This window comes from Aphelocoma coerulescens, chromosome 25, assembly GCF_041296385.1.
Source record: "Aphelocoma coerulescens isolate FSJ_1873_10779 chromosome 25, UR_Acoe_1.0, whole genome shotgun sequence".
Taxonomy (NCBI): Eukaryota; Metazoa; Chordata; class Aves; order Passeriformes; family Corvidae; genus Aphelocoma; species Aphelocoma coerulescens.
The window spans coordinates 2,781,306-2,797,826 of NC_091038.1; the positions used below are offsets into that span (position 1 = coordinate 2,781,306).

General features: G+C 50.4%; 1 protein-coding gene across 2 annotated transcripts in view; it reads left to right on the forward strand.

Moving 5' to 3' along the window:
* The window catches only part of ASH1L (ASH1 like histone lysine methyltransferase), a 65,015-nt gene extending 49,846 nt beyond the window's left edge, over nucleotides 1-15,169 (forward strand). Inside the window, exons 17-28 of one of the 2 annotated variants that reach the window (XM_068995476.1) lie at nucleotides 401-559; nucleotides 981-1,035; nucleotides 1,130-1,262; nucleotides 2,389-2,637; nucleotides 3,040-3,126; nucleotides 3,356-3,446; nucleotides 8,057-8,195; nucleotides 8,677-8,849; nucleotides 10,091-10,257; nucleotides 11,167-11,207; nucleotides 11,850-12,151; nucleotides 12,973-15,169. In XM_068995476.1, the coding sequence (XP_068851577.1) occupies nucleotides 401-559; nucleotides 981-1,035; nucleotides 1,130-1,262; nucleotides 2,389-2,637; nucleotides 3,040-3,126; nucleotides 3,356-3,446; nucleotides 8,057-8,195; nucleotides 8,677-8,849; nucleotides 10,091-10,257; nucleotides 11,167-11,207; nucleotides 11,850-12,151; nucleotides 12,973-13,064 (1,688 nt within the window). In that variant the 3' untranslated portion in view covers nucleotides 13,065-15,169. The remainder of the gene's footprint in view (nucleotides 1-400; nucleotides 560-980; nucleotides 1,036-1,129; nucleotides 1,263-2,388; nucleotides 2,638-3,039; nucleotides 3,127-3,355; nucleotides 3,447-8,056; nucleotides 8,196-8,676; nucleotides 8,850-10,090; nucleotides 10,258-11,166; nucleotides 11,208-11,849; nucleotides 12,152-12,972) is intronic. The other variant, XM_068995477.1, reaches the window with a different exon arrangement.
* The last annotated feature ends 1,352 nt before the right edge of the window (nucleotides 15,170-16,521 follow it).

Sequence of the window (16,521 nt, forward strand, 5' to 3'; positions counted from 1 at the left end):
GGGGCAAAATATGACTATGAGGGAAAAATTATTGCTCCTATTCCAAAAATAACCCTGTTGGTGGGAGCATCATCCTCAGAGCCTGGCAGGATTTGGCCCCCAGTATCAGGTACAGGAGAAGCTGAGTATTTGGGGTGAGTTCAATGACATGTTTTATTTGCTCCAGCAAGATAAAATATTCCAACAACCAACGGATCCATTTAGGTGAGAACTGACGTGGGAGTAGGGAACTGAAGCCGTGGATGTTCCAGTAGCTTAGAAAATTAGAAAACATCTCCATTTGATAATTGGTGGTGGAGTTGCTACACCAGAGAAGATGCTGTAATTTGATCTCTTAACAAATTTCTTGTTTAGAAAGGAATTTCTTGTCTGGAGGTAATTCTCTCTTGCCCTCTCCCAGATGTGTTCATGACCCAGTTCTCAGCCCTGCAGACGTCGCGCTCGGTGCGGACGCGGCGCTTGGCCGCGGCTGAGGAGAACCTCGAGGTGGCTCGTGCCGCCCGCCTGGCTCAGATCTTCAAGGAGATATGTGACAGCATCATATCCTACAAAGGTGAAGGTGATTCTCTTTAAAAAAAAAATCTCCATGGGCACGTTTTCAACCTCTGGAAATGGACTCTCTGGATAGGAAATGCTAGAAAAAGATGGGATGTTAAATAACTCCTATTTTTAAAAATTTCTCCCCTTACCAATTATCACTTTGCTTTAGCCTCAATCCCCTGCTTTGCCACCAGAATCTGCAGATGTTGCTGTCCTTTGAAATTGATGTTTCAAAATTCCAGAAAAAATCAGAAACTGCCCTTCCTTGTGCTACCTGCGCTCCAGTTACGGCCACCAACATCTAGAATTGCAGAAGCATTTCAATTCCCCGTGGCTCAGATAACAGAAAAGCCTTTTTTTAACCTGGATTGAATGTTGTTAGTTGCTTTTCTTTGGAAGTTTTACTCCAGTGGTGGCACTAAGCTCTGTTCCTGTTGCAGACTCCTCCAGGCAGGCGCTCGCCGCTCCTCTCCTGAACCTGCCCCCAAAGAAAAAGTAAGTGCTGCCTTCCCAGAGCTGCTTTCTCTGATGGATTTGCACAGTGGGAATTGCTGGTGAAGCTGACATTGTGCCAACATTCCTGTTGTAGAAATGCAGACTATTACGAAAAGATCTCTGACCCCTTGGACCTTGCCACGATTGAGAAGCAAATCCTGACTGGCTACTACAAAACTGTGGAAGCTTTTGATGGGGACATGCTGAAGGTCTTCAGGAACGCAGAGGTGAGGCTCTGTCTGGCACTGGCAGCAGGGATGTGCCCTCCTTTAATGCTCTTACAGTAATAAAAGAAGACATTTACTCTGGAGGAAGAGAACTTGTGCTGATTGGTTCCTCATGGGGCCTCAATAGCAAATCATGAGCTCTTTGGGTGCCTCAGGTCAGAGAGAGGTCAGGGACATGCACGAATAGCTGACCTAAAGAAACTCCTGTTCCTTTTGGAAGGGGTACCCTGTTTTTCAGTATCAGATGTCATGGAATCACAGAATCATGGGATGATTTGGGCTGGGAGGGACCTAAAAGTTCATCCCATTCCACCCCCTGCCATGGGCAGGGACACCTTCCACTGTCCCAGGTTGCTCCAAGCCCCAATGTCCAGCCTGGCCTTGGGCACTGCCAGGGATCCAGGGGCAGCCACAGCTGCTCTGGGCACCCTGTGCCAGGGCCTGCCCACCCTCCCAGGGAGGAATTTCTCCCATGTATCCAGCCTAAACTTGCCCTCTGTCAGTCTGAAGCCATTCCCCCTTTGTCCTGTCTCTCCAGTTCCTGATGAACAGCCCCTCTCCAGCTTCCCTGGAGCCCCTTCAGATCCTGCCAGGGGTTCTGAGGTCTCCACACAACCTTCTCTTCTCCAGGCTGAACATTCCCAGCCTTTCTCCATAGGGAAGGGGCTCCAGTCCCCTGAGCAACCTCGTGGCTTCCTCTGGACTTGCTCCAACAGTTCCATGTCCATCTCCCATTGGGGCCCTGGAACTGGACACAGCACTCCAGCTGGAGTCTCAGGAGAGCAGAGCAGAGAGGGAGAATCCTCTCCTTTCCTTGACCTGCTGCCCACACTCCTCTGGATGCAGCCCGGGACACAGGTGGTTTCTGGGCTGTGAACACATTGGGAGTTTTTGGTCACCCATCACCCCAAGCCCTTCTCCCAGGACTACTCTCAGTTCCTTCCCTGCCCACATCACATCCATGGACCTGCTGGTCAGAGTCGGGAGGGACACAAAGAGCTGCACCCAGCTTTGGGGCTGCAGCTGCAGGGAAAACCCCTCCCAGGCGTGCACGGACAGGAGCTAAACAGGACAGAACTTGGAAATAAAGCGCTTTGGGGGGATTTTTTTTTTTTGATTTCTCCAGAAATACTACGGCAGGAAGTCCCCGACGGGGCGGGACGTGTGCCGGCTGCGCAAGGCCTACTACAACGCGCGGCACGAGGCCTCGGCCCAGATCGACGAGATCGTGGGGGAGACGGCGAGCGAGGCCGACAGCAGCGAGACCTCGGTGTGCGACAAGGACAACGGGCACGAGAAGGACGAGGATGTCATCCGCTGCATCTGCGGCCTCTACAAGGACGAGGGGCTCATGATCCAGTGTGAAAAGTGCATGGTGAGCATGGGGAGCCCAAAGGGAGCCTGCTCTCTTCTCCTCCACAGCAAGCGGGGCTCTTCACCAGCAGTTTCCATGTCCAGCCCTTTGTTTCCTCTCCACAAGAGGAGAGATTCTGTTTTCACAGAGCAAATGCAACTTCCATCGAGCAGAGGAGCTGAAACTGCCCCAGTTCCTGCCCTTGGGAGAGGGAAATTAATTCTAAAATTTTGAGCTTTTACATTTATTGCTACATGGAGATTGTGTCTGTCTGCTGCCATGGTGTGAAATAGTTCATAGAAAATCTTGAATTTCCTATGTGAAGCTTATTTTCTTGCTTTCCTTAATACTTTTTGAGAAAATGCAGATTGCAACTGTAATCTGTCCCAGGACTTTCTGACTGGGCTGTACCTGTTTTTCCAGGTCTGGCAGCACTGTGACTGCATGGGTGTGAATTCGGACGTCGAGCACTACCTGTGTGAGCAGTGTGAACCTCGAGCTGTGAACAGGGTAAAACAAGACTCTCCTTCCTTATTTAAACTAAAGTATCTCTTTAGGTTTTTTTTTTTTTGTATTTTCATTTAGAATTTATATCTTTTGGGGTTAATGAAGCTTCCTTGACTTAGGTTCAGTTCCGTGAGGGGTCACTTTTTCTCTGCGTATTTCCAAAAAGGTGTCAGCCCAATTTTGGACTGATTATGGTGGGCAGCTCAGGATTCTCTTTCTTTGTTCCCTGCAGGAGGTTCCCATGATCCCTCGCCCCCACTATGCCCAGCCTGGCTGTGTTTATTACATCTGCCTGCTGAGGGATGACCTGCTGCTCCGCCAAGGTATGTGCTGGCTCCGGGGCCTGCTGGGGTTTCCATCAGATGTGCAGGGATCTCTGGCATTACCCTGTCAAAAATACTCTCATTTTTCACAAGTGGAAGCTGCTCTCTCTGTGATGCTGGGAGTGATAGACAGTAGGAGTTCTCACAGGCTCTTGATGAAGAAATGTTAATGAGCACAGCCAGGGCTGTGGTGGCCAGGGGAGGATGATGCTGAGGCAGCTGCTGGTAGTTAACATTTAGAAGTAAAGGCCAAGAAGGCTGTTAGACCTCCAGTATTTTAGTGCAGAATGGTCATTGAAACATCCAGCTCATTGCTTATGTGTTCCCCAAAGCTTATCTCTCCAGACTGTGCTCTGAATTCCTGAATCTGTCCAAGGCAGCTGCCACAGCCACACAATTCAGCTCACTGATAAAAAATATTATTTTTCTTATTTCGTCCTACAGATACACACAAGGTTAGAAAGAACCCTTTATCATTATTAGGAAACTGCTCTTTAATGAGTGAAAGCAGTTGATAAGTTTGCTAGATAGGTATAGGAGGGCCTTCGGGAAAGTGGGGAATTAAAAAAAGGTCAAAAACCAGCATATTTTTTATCCCATCTGCAAGATTCTGGAATTGGCATTCAGTTCTCCTTGTTGGTTGTTGCTCTGCATTGTCTGTCCTGTCCAGAGTTCAGCCTTTGGGGTTCTCATGTCTTTTTTTGCTTTTTGTGAGAGAAACTCACTTCAAGGGCTGTACCAGACCTTGCTTTTACATTCTCTGTTGAAATGGATGAAGTTTTATCTGGGCCTTGTGGCATCTTCCAGGTATTCAGAGCATTAAGATAATTTTTGTCACGGTGTGTTAGATTTTACTTGTGTGCCTCTGATCTGATCTTGGTGACCTGAATTAGAGAAATGCCCTTTAAAGAGAGAGATGTCCCTCTGTGGCTGAGCTCCATGTGCCACCAGCAGGGGACAGAGGAGACCAAACTGCCGCAGTTGGGCACCAAATGGCTCTGCAGGCACAGGGAGCAGATGAAGGAAGTACCACCAGAAGGTGCTGGAACAGAACACGCAGCTCCAGCAGGGAAAGGGGAAATCCATGGGCTTGTTGCTGGTCTTGAGTTCTCCACCCAAACTCCTCAGGCACAACCTTTACTGTGCTGTGGGTGTATCAGGCAGCTTGGACAGTGGGAGAAACAGCTTTTTACTCCCTCTGGTGTCTGAAAGGCCTTGTAATTCCACATGCTGAGGCAAAAGCGTGGCCTTCAGCCTGTGTGTGGATTTACATTTTCCCGGGAGTTGTGTTTTGGAAAGAGGCTGATGTTGCCACAAAGTGTCTGCCCAGGGGAAGCTGCACCCTGAACACCAGTTCCTAGCTTGAGAGCTGATGTTTTGGAGGAACAAGACTGAAAATCAGCTGTGTGAGTGGTCACACTCTGCTGTGATCAAATCCCTCTCATTCAGAGGGATCTCAGGGAGGGTCCTTCAGTCGGTGGCTGGAGAACTTGTTTCTTAATTTCTTGGCAATTCTGCTGGAAGTTGTTGAGTGTTACACCTCAGACAAGCTTCCTCTGCAAAAATTCCCTGATACCTAAACCCAGGAGATGATGCAAATAAAACAGATCTGATCCATCACATCCCTTGGAGTGGACGTGGAATTCTACCTTGGAAGAGGAATCTATAAACAGGAGTCAGAATGGATCCTGGAAAACCCACATAGCCAGAAATTGTAACCTATCATCATCCCTGATGCACCAGCAACAGCTGCTGTGGTTTTTCCTTGGAAACTCCCTTTTTTGGGGCAGAGGGGCATCTGGAACATCTGCAGAAACTGGAACTGAAATCAAGTTTCCTGATCTTTAGAGCAAGAGAGCATCTGTCTACATCTCTTTCTGAATGCTCCTCTTGCAGTCAGGCACAATAGTGCTGGGGTTGCTTTCTTCTCATGGGAGAGGTGGGGAAGAAGAGTTGAAAAAAGCTCGTTTAAAATTAGGTGGTTTAAACTGGAATGGTTTTATTTTCATTTTGCTTGGGGCCAGCAGCTCCTCTCAGCATGTTCCTTGTTTTCTAAGAGTCTTTTAAAGAACCCACCTCCCCAATTTCTTTAAAAGTCACCCTTAAAGTTGCAAAGGAAAGCTGTTGTTATCCCAGCTTTTGTTCAGGTGGGAAGAAGACCCCAAGCTGTGTGGTGTGGTCAGAATGCTGGAGGGAAGGGGTGGATCCAGAGGGACCTGGACAGGTGGGACCGTGGGAACCTCATGGATGTCAGCAAAGCCAAGTGCAAGGTCCTGCACCTGGGTCAGGGCAATCCCAGGCTCAGCTGCATGTTGGGTGGGGAAATGGCTGAGAGCAGTCCTGGGAGAAGGGCTTGGGGTGATGGGTGACCAAAAACTCCCAACATGTTCACAGCCCAGAAACCACCTGTGTCCTGGGCTGCATCCAGAGGAGTGTGGGCAGCAGGTCAAGGAAAGGAGAGGATTCTCCCTCTCTGCTCTGCTCTCCTGAGACTCCAGCTGGAGTGCTGTGTCCAGTTCCAGGGCCCCAATGGGAGATGGACATGGAACTGTTGGAGCAAGTCCAGAGGAAGCCACGAGGTTGCTCAGGGGACTGGAGCCCCTTCCCTATGGAGACAGGCTGGGAATGTTCAGCCTGGAGAAGAGAAGGTTGTGTGGAGACCTCAGAACCCCTGGCAGGATCTGAAGGGGCTCCAGAGAAGCTGGAGAGGGCCTGTTCATCAGGAACTGGAGAGACAGGACAAGGGGGAATGGCTTCAGACTGACAGAGGGCAAGTTTAGGCTGGATACATGGGAGAAATTTCTGTGTATGAGGAGTCCTTAGGAGCATTTTTGAAACTTAAGACAAGATGGATAAATGAGATTATACTAATGAAAATTGAATTACTTGTGCTTCACTTTAATCCTGAATCTGGTTATAGCAAAACTGGGGTGTTGGTGACCCTGGGGCCATGTTGTCCTCAGTGTTTCCCTGGCATTTCTTTCCCAAGCTGTGAAGTTTCACAGTTTTTGTAATTAATAACAGCAGTATCCATGGAGGGCAAACAGCCCTAAGTACACATATGGAAAAACAGGGGGAAAAAATATGGGAAAAAACCCCAGGAGTCATTGCAATTTAATGGGAACATGAGAAAAAATGTTTTACATGAGTCAAAAAGGCAAAGGGAGTATCAGAGATTGTTATGCACAAAACAGCAGAGTGATTGTGCCTCCCTGTAACCTCCTGGGGTGTCCGTCCCCTGCCTGCCCTGTGCTGCTCTGACATCCCATTGCCCAGAGGATCTCACTACCCATAAAAACAAGGCTAACAAGGATAATCTATCTGATCTGGATCATCTTTTCCGTGGCCAGAGTCTGCCCAGGTGATTTGGAGGGTGAAGGATGCAGGTCTGTGAAATGCAGCACGGGAGGGCACAACGATGCAGAAATTGGGGAACAAACAGAAATGAGGTGGCAACAGTTCAGCTCTAGGAAGATTTTTTTACGAAAGCATAACCAGACTGTGGCTTGCAACAAGCATTGCCACAGGAGGGTGGAGAGGTCAGAGTATGAATGGTTCCAGAAAAGATTAGACAAATTCTTGGAGGAAGGATTAATCCCCAAAGGTCCAGCTGTAGCCTTTGGCTCTGAAAGTCCATAAACAACAGAAAGGCAGCTGGGCAGGGACAGCACAGGGAGGCTTTTCCTTGGCTCTCCTGCTCCTGTGCTTTCTCCTCCTGAGCAGCTGCTGCTGCCCATTTCTCCAGCCAGAACATTCTGCTGTGTGACCTCTGGTCCTACCCAGGGGAGGTTTTATGGCTTGGGACCTCCCAGGTTTTGGTCATTTTTAGGTAAATAACAGAAGAGGTGGAATCTCTTCCCAGCCCTGGAAGTGCTTAAGGCCAGGTGGGATGGAGCTCTGAGCAACTTGGTCTAGTGGAAGATATCTCTGCCCATAGCAGGGGTTGGGTCTGGATGGTCTTTAAGATCTTTTCCAACCCAGGTCATTCTGGGATTCTGTGATTTCACAGGTCAGAGCAGAGAAATTAAGGAGTAAATTCACTCATGGGACAAAATTAATGCATTTAAGTTTAGGGGTTGCCCTTGGGAAATACTTTTTGATTGCCAGCAGTGCCAGTTTGTTCAGTCCTTTCTGCATTCTCTTTACCTTTCCTGAGCTCTGTGTCTCATTGGAATTCTGCTGGAATAACCAAAGGATTGGGGCTTCTCGGGCCAGGATTTATTTTCATAATAGTAATCTTCTCTCTGAGTATCTTCTCTCTGAAAGATTTCTTCTTTACACATTGCAGCCATCACTAACTCCTACACCTTTTCTTAATCACGACTGACTTCGTTACCTACCCTGTGGTCTGTCATGATTATGATTCCTTACAGGTTGGTGTTTTCAGGCTGGGCATGGAAAGTTATGGGTTGTTTTTCTGTCAAGCTGCTCTGAAAAACATCTGAGTCTCCTTTGTTCCCTTGGCGGGTTCTGCAGTGGGTTTGTCTCGTTCCTTACACTCCAGCATTAGGTGCCTCTGTTGTGTTTGTTCTAATGATTATTTACTCCGGTTCTGTGTGCTGGGCTCAGGCCAGGCTCTTCACAGGTGTGTCTTTTGTGCTCCTGGCCAGGTGACTGTGTCTACCTGATGAGAGACAGCCGCAGGACCCCCGACGGGCACCCGGTGCGGCAGTCGTACCGGCTGCTGTCCCACATCAACAGGGACAAGCTCGACATCTTCCGCATCGAGAAACTCTGGAAAAACGAGAAGTATGTGCAGGACATCCTTGGAGTTTGGTTCATCCCATGGGCCTACCACAGGGATTTCATGGAAGTCTCATCTTAAGAAGGCAGGAATGAGCACAGTCCAGGTGCAGAGGTTGGGGAATTCCCAACTGGAGCTTGTGCTCCACAGCTGCACAGTGGAAACATGTGAGGTTGGAGGTTTAAGCAAAGAATCAGAGATAGAAACCGATGGATTTCCCCAGTGTTGGAACAGACCGTGGGTACGCAGTGACAGCTGTGAGGGGGTCAGTGCTGTGCCCTGGCTGGTCACAGTCTGCTGTGCCCATGGAAACCACGCTGGGAGTGTTTGCCCTCGCTGCAGGCGGGCGGTGGAATACGGAACACTTGTGTGACTCTGCTGTTCATCACAGCCAAGTGCAAGAGAGGGGACTCAAAACAAAGCAGGGGGCATGAAGTGAGTTGTGTCACGATCTGATTTGTGTTTCTGTCCCCTTTGCACCCTCAGAGAGGAGCGCTTCGCCTTTGGCCACCACTATTTCCGTCCGCACGAAACGCATCATTCCCCGTCTCGGAAGTTCTACCACAACGAGCTGTTCCGGGTGCCCCTGTACGAAATCATCCCCTTGGAGGCCGTGGTGGGGACGTGCTGTGTGCTTGACCTGTACACCTACTGCAAAGGTGAGAATTGAACACATTCCTGAGCACGTGGGCTGTGGTGGTTTAACCCCTGCTGAAAGCTCGGCACCACCGAGCCACTCACTCCCCGTGGGATGGGGAAGGAACTGGAACAAGGTAAAACCCAGGGGTTGGGATTAAAACAGTTTCATGGTTGAAATAAATTAAAATACTAGAATTGTAATAATAAGGATAGCAGTAGTAGTAATGGAAAGGGAGGTTACAGAAAGAGAGAGAGGTGTCCGGTATCTGAAGGGGCTACAAGGAAGGTGGAGAGGGGCTCTTAATCATGAACTGAAGTGACAGGACAAGATGGCTTTAACCTGAAAAAGAGGAAATTTAGGTTGGATACACAGAGGAAATTGTTCCCTGTGAGGGTGGGGAGGCCCTGGCACAGGGTGCCCAGAGAAGCTGTGGATGCCCCTGGATTCCTGGCAGTGCCCAAGGCCAGGTTGGACAGGGTTTGGAGCAGCCTGGGATCATGGAAGGTGTCCCTGTCCATGGCAGGGGGTGGCATGAGATGAGCTTTAGGGTCCCTTCCGGCCCAAACCACTCCATGATCCTGTGAATAAACCCCAGGAAGCACAAGTGATGTCCAGTGCAGTCACTGCCCACCCCATGCCCAGCCTGTACCCAGTTGGGGGATCCCGGCCACGCCCCCACTGGGCCAGACACTCCGTGGTGTGGAATATCCTGTGGCCAGCTGGGGTCAGCTGTCCTGGCCCTGCTGGCAGAGCCAGGGACACTGAGGAGTCCTGGGCTGAGGGTGAGCACTGCTGGGTACCAACCAAACACTGGGGTGTGACCAACATCATCCTCACCCTGACCCCAGGCACAGCTGAGCCAGGTACTGGGACAAATTCCCTCTGTTCTGGAACCAAGGACATGCCCTGAGGCAGTTCCTGCTGTCCAAAGGCCGTGGGGGATGTTTGGATGTTTCAGAGCTGAGGACACGCCATGGCTCTGCCCTGGGACAGGGATTCCTGTTTGAAGAGGGACAGCACTGGGCAGGGAAGAGAAAGTTATGTCAGTTGATAATTGTGTCTGTGAAAGCTTGGGAGCTGTTTGATCAGAGTGTGCAGGTTCTCCCCTCTGAGTGACCCAGCAGTGTCACTGCTGGGGTTCTGAACGAGAGAGCAAACTGGGACACTGTGACAGCCCCTGCCTCGCTCACACTGGGATAAACCCACGTTTCCCCCTCAGTCCGTGACTGTTTTTTCCTGTGTGCCTTGATTTGATCCCAGGGAGGCCGAAGGGTGTGAAGGAGCAGGATGTTTACATCTGTGATTACCGCCTGGATAAATCAGCTCACCTCTTCTACAAGATCCACCGGAACCGCTACCCCGTGTGCACCAAGCCCTACGCCTTCGACCACTTCCCCAAGAAACTCACGCCCAAGAGGGATTTCTCAGTAAGTGGGATTGTTCTCAGCTTCCTTCCCTGCTTTTAGGAGACTGGGTGGAGTTTTGGAAAGCCCCTGACTGTTGATGGATGAAGCTTGGTCAGCCAGAGGGAGCTGATCCTTTAGGTGGGGGTTGGGCTCTGCTGGCAGGGAACAGGGACAGGAGGAGAGGGAACGGCCTCAGGCTGGGCCAGGAGAGGCTCAGGGTGGACAGCAGCAGGAATTTCCTTATGGAAAGGGTGCTCAGGCCTTGGCAGGGGCTGCCCAGGGAGGTTTGGAGTGCCCATCCCTGGAGGTGTCCAAGGAAGGGCTGGAGGTGGTACTCAGAGCTCTGGGCTGGGGACAGGGTGGGCATTGGGCACAGGGTGGACTCGATGGGCTGGGAGGACTTTTCCAACCTAAATCATTCCATGATTCTGTGAGTATGCACAGCTGGGGGGAAGCCGGCTTGAAAGCAAGCTTGGAAAGTAAAAATGGGTGTAAGAGAAGCTGCAGTTGAGAGGCAAAGAGGTGCTGAAGGGATGGTGGTGGTGAGCTCAGAGCAGGTCACAGAGCAGCACAGAGGTGGCAGATGTGCAAACCTTCTGCAAGCAGCAAGCTCTGTTCTTCCTGCAGCAGAGGTTTTTGTAGTGGCTTTGAAGAAGGTTCCAGACTCGTGCTGTGCAGAGAGCAAAGATGATTTTTATCATGGTGGTCTGTGGCTTAAAATTTATTTAGAAGATGTGGAGAATCAGACAAGTCTGGCTCTAATTTATCTTATTACCTGGTTGTGCCTCCTCCTGTGAGGTCTGATGTGTGAGGTACACCAGCATTTCCAGAGTGTCCTGCATTGGTACTTCCAGGGTATTTGACAGACCAGCACTTCCTTCCACTGTGAATTTGATTTGGTATTAACCATAATCTTCATTGTTATTGCAGCCTCATTATGTGCCAGACAACTACAAGAGAAACGGAGGCAGGTGAGTCTCCCCCCCCAGATTGTTGAGAGGAGATGAAATAATTCTGTTTGTTTATTGTGCCCACTCTCCTCCTGCCCCTTTCCCTTGGGTGCCATGGGAATAAGAAGTTTAAACTATTTAAAGCTCTCTAAACTTTCAGAGAGATAAAAGGGAACAAGTGATAAGGGATAGGCAGCCTTAATATAATGCACATCAGGAAAAGAAAGGAGCCATTTGAAAGTCAGGAAAAAGCAGCTGAGTGAGGAGATGCCCAAAACAGGAGCCTCCAACCTTGTCAGATGGAGGAACCCAGGTCCTGGACCCACTGCCTGTGTCTGTGGGGCAATCAGAGCCCAGGTCTGGTAGAAGAACATCCATCAAGGGCTGTGACTGTTGCAGAAAAGCCCCACTGAGGGCTGGCCAAACTGCTTTTGGAGATAAAATCTTTTGCAACTGAAAATAAAAAGCCGTTTGTTTTTCAAAGCTGCGTTTGTTGCGGTGCAGATAAAGTTACAGCACTTGGAGGGTGTGAGTGCAGGGATTGAGGGAGGAAATTGAGCTCCAGAGTGGCCCTGCCCATGGATGAGTCCTGGACTCACTGGGAATTGTCCTTTCAGGTGAGTGGCTGACAAACTGCTGCTTAAACCCCTCTTCTCCTGCCAGGTCATCCTGGAAATCCGATCGCTCGAAACCACAGATCAAAGACTTAAACCAAGAGGAAGATTCCCTGCCCCTCATGGAGGAGGTGCTGGGGGCCCCAGAGCAGGCTCCGGGGGAGCTGCCCAGCCCCGAGGAGCCCGACAAGGAGCCCGTGCCCAGCGAGAGCTGCGAGAGCGAGAAAAAGGGGGACGAGAACCCCTCGGACACGAGGCCGCTCTGCAGCCCCGAGGAGCGGCGGCACCTCCAGAGGGAGAGGCTGAACCAGATCCTGCTCAACCTCCTAGAGAAAATCCCAGGGAAAAACGGTGAGATTTCAGGCTCTGGTTACACAGCCCCAGGTCTCCTGCAGGTCTGGGGTCACTTTGCTGAGCTGTGTTGATAAAATGAATGTTTTTGTCTGAAATTGCTGCTAGAAGCATTAGGAAAGTCAGTTTTCCTTGGAGCCATGTTTTCCTTTGCAACAGAAATCCATTAAATCCAAGTGAAATTTCTTACAACTTTGACACTGTGTTTTGTATAGTATTTTTAATAACCACAGAAACTTTCTGTGGATGAATTCCTCCCAATCATTCCCTGTCTGCAACTGAGAAACTTAACAGGCCAGGAAAGACTGAAGAGAACTTGGAAAGTCTCTTTTGACCTTTAATGAGCTTTCCTTGGGTTCTGAGTACCTGCTGTAGGGTGTTGGCTGAGCTGTGGGATAAGGGGGCAGGGGTTCCACTGGTGAAGTGTGTCCCTGCTTTTAATTTAAAGCCCAGGATGAGCCCTGTCCCATCTCTTCCAAATTCTGGCAATGCCAGACAGTCACGGACTGATGCAAAGTTTGGGTTGGGAGGATCTTTGGAGGTTGTCTGCTCCAGCCATGGCTCAGGGCTTGGGTCACTCAGCACCTTGTCCAGGGATGTTTTGGATATCACCGTGGAGGGAAACATCCTTGAAAGAACGGGGAATAAGGAAACAGGAACTTTGTGTTCAAGGAACGACGGGACGTGGCCCTCAGTGCTCTGCTCTGGGTGCCCAGGTGGGGATCGATCCCGGGTTGCACTCGATGATCCTGGAGGTCTTTTCCAGCCCCAGTGATTCTGTAATGACTGAAATCCCCTTTTGCACCTGTGCTCTGTTGCAGCCATCGATGTCACCTACCTGCTGGAGGAGGGGTCGGGACGGAAGCTGCGGCGCCGCACTCTGACCATCCCCGAGAGCAGCTTCAGGAAGTGACACGGGAGGGGCAGCCGAGCTCTGGGGTCTGTCACTGGGGCTGGGGGCCAGAGCCCAGCCCGGGGAAGGAGGGGGCAGCAGCAAACTGACAACAAAACTACAAAACAGTAGCACCTGGGGGGCCGGGCCGGCGCGGCGCCCACCCTGCTCTGCAGTGCTCTTGGTGTGTGTGTTGGTGGGCGTGCCTTGTATTGATGTTAGGTACTGAGGAAACCTCGTGGTTATTGTCCAGGATGGTCAAATTTAATTTATTTTTGCTTGATATTCCCACTCAGAGGAAAAAAAAAAAAAAAAAAAAAAAATGGGGAGGGCAGAGGAAAAGGACTGAGTTACTCTGAGGAGGATGTTCCCCGTGGTCACTGATAACCTGGGATTGTACCAGCTGCTGTCGGCACCGCCGTGACCCACGCCAGGGAAGGGAATCCAGAGGGGAGAGGAAAGGCCCAGTGGCTTAAAAGGAAAGGCTGCCCTAAAGCTGTGGCCTCTGATTTGCACAAGTTCCAAGAAGAGAGAAACGTCCCCGGACGAGCGCCAGGTTCGCTGTGGGACGGCCCGTGCACGTGTCCCTGTGGTCTGTGCCAAGGAGAAGCTTCCAGAGGCCCTTGGAGCGGGGCAGGAGCGCTGGGATGAGGCACTTGCTGTGCGGGGGGAGGGGGTGGGGTGTGAGTTTTTTCACTTTTTTTCTGCAGAGAAATTTTATAAAAGCGAAGTCAGCTCCTGACGCCACCATTGCTGTTGGTTTTTTTGATAAGCTGTGGTTCTCGTGTGTCTCGTGTGTTGTGCAAATAAAAATCTGTTAAAAGAAAAAGAAAAAAGAAAAAAAAAACAACAACAAAAGAAAAACCACCCAAAAAAAAAAAAAAAAAACAACAACAAAAACCCCAAGGACCCTTTCACTCCGTGCCCGTCAGGCAGTATCCGAGCGAGTGTTTGTCGTGAGCTGTAGAATTTATCAACTGCTAACACTACCCTCGTGTGCTGGTGGACAGCTGAACGTCCGGGCAGCGGCTCCCGCTGGCCCCTCCCACATCGCGATTGTCCCGACAGCCCGGAGCCCCCGGGACGGGCCCGGGGCCGGGGCCGGGCGGCCCCCGCTGCCCCTGGACGGTGGCTTTGCTTTCCTGTCTCAGACGTACACATGCATATCCAGTCCTGTTTTAGGTGTTCTTATAAGAAATCCAGTTTTTAATGTGCCAAGTTGTATATATCTGCTGCGTGGATGTAAAGCAATACCGTAGTTACATGTTCCTTTTTATGGACCAAGCTCGTCCTAATGTACATTCTTGTTATTATTATAATTATTTTACTCTTAGTGGAACATGACTCATTCCATTAACTTTTTCTGTGTTGATTTAAAAAGAGAAAACAAAACAAGAAAAAAAAAAAACAAAACAAAAAAAAAAGAAAGGAAAAAAACCCTTTGAGAAAAAAAAATATTTTATTAAAAAAAAAAAAGAAATAAGAAAATAGTTTGGAATATTTTCTTACTGTAGAGAAGCACTGTACAGTACCAGGAACCCTGAGTATAAAATACTCGTGCGTGTAGTAGGAATATCGCATGTCCAAACCCTCGAGTTGTCTCATTTAGTTTCAAACAGAAATCATTGTCTCAAATGGTGTTAAACACTAAAAAGTTTTTAAAAAAAAAAAAATAAAGTGCGTACAGAAGCGAGACACTAGCTCTGTCATTTTATCTTTCTTTTGTTGAAAGACTAAACAAAATGTTTTTTAGACAATCAAATGTTAGGTAAGTGCAAAGAATTGTTTTTTCTTACTGGTGTAGAAATTAATGACTTTTTTTATTTTTTGGTTATTTTATAATACTGAGCAGACCCGTGTGTCCCCAGGATCGCCGCCGGAGCCAGGAAGCACTACGTTACTGCAAATAGAGCTGAACCTTAGTCTGCATGGGTGTAGGCTGTGTGATTGCTGAAAATAAATGCTGCTAATATATTTCCTTTTTACAAAGCATATCTAAATAGATCATTGTTTTGATGTTAATCTTTGTAAATTATGTATTACCAATTTTAACATTGGATGTAATTGCATAAAAAGCCTGCATCTCAATCCTGAGAGTCTAGTATTAAATGGAAAATCTTTTCCTACGGCTGGCTCGGGGGGTTTTCTTTGCTGAACTGGGTGGGAGTGTGGATCTGCCAGAGGGCAGGAAGAGGGATCTGGGCAGGCTGGATCCATGGGATTGGTGGGCCAAAGCCAGCGGGGTGAGGGCCAACAAGTGCTGGGTGCTGCCCTTGGGTCACAGCAGCCCCATGGAACTCTCCAGGCTTGGGGAAAAGTGGCTGAAAAGCTGGGAAAGGCCGTGGGGGTGCTGGTGACAGCAGCTGGACATGAGCCCAGGTGGGCAAGAGGCCGATGGCACCTGGCCTGGACCAGTCCCAGTGTGGCCACTGGACCAGGGCAGTGACCATCCCCTTTGCTGGCTCTGCTGAGGGACCTCAAATTCGGGGGTCAGTTTTGGGCCCTTTATGACAAGAAAGAGACTGAGGGGCTGGAGCGTGTCCAGAGAAAGGAACAGAGCTGGGAAGGGGCTGGAGAATTCCTGAGGGAGCTGGGAAGGGGCTGGAGAATTCCTGAGGGAGCTGGAAAGGGGCTCAGCCTGGAGCAAAGGAGGCTCAGGGGGACCTTGTGGCTCTGCACAAGTCCCTGACAGGAGGGGGCAGCCGGGGGGGGTCGGGCTCTGCTCCCAGGGAACAGGGACAGGAGAGAGGGAACGGCCTCAGGCTGGGCCAGGGGAGGCTCAGGGTGGACAGCAGCAGGAATTTCCTCACGGAAAGGGTGCTCAGGCCTTGGCAGGGGTTGCCCAGGGAGGTTTGGAGTGCCCATCCCTGGAGGTGCCTAAGGAAGGGCTGGAGGTGGCACTCAGAGCTCTGGGCTGGGGACAGGGTGGGCATCGGGCACAGGCTCCGGCTGCTGCGCTCCTGAGGGGCTGTCCCGGCTGCCAAGCACACCCAGCTGGGCTGGGAACACGGGAACACCCAGCTGGGATGGGAACACCCAGCTGCCACACCTTCAGCGGTGTTTCAGAGGATCCCGTGTGACTCCAGGGGCTCTGCAGTGGCGCAGATGTGTCCGGAGGGCCGGGGCTCAGTCACCGCGTGGTGTCCGAGGGGCTGTGGCCACGGTTGTGTGGGAGACAAAGCGGGACAGGAACCATTAAATGCACAGATTGGGTGCCTGTTCCAGGCTATAAACCCCAGGGATATAAACCCCTGGAGTGCCTGGAGCCCTGCTGTCCTGCACAGGTGGCAGGCTGGGGACTGTCACCCCCGGGAGTGTCCCCCCAGGCCAGGGCACAGCGAGACCGGGGTCCCTCAGGAACGAAACAGCTTCTCCACAGCAGCCCTTCTGTGGACCCGGATTTTTCTGTTTCCCTTTCCCTGTCCGACTCCCTCTGATCATGAAAATGCCAGGCTTGACCCCTACACTCCTTTTAAAC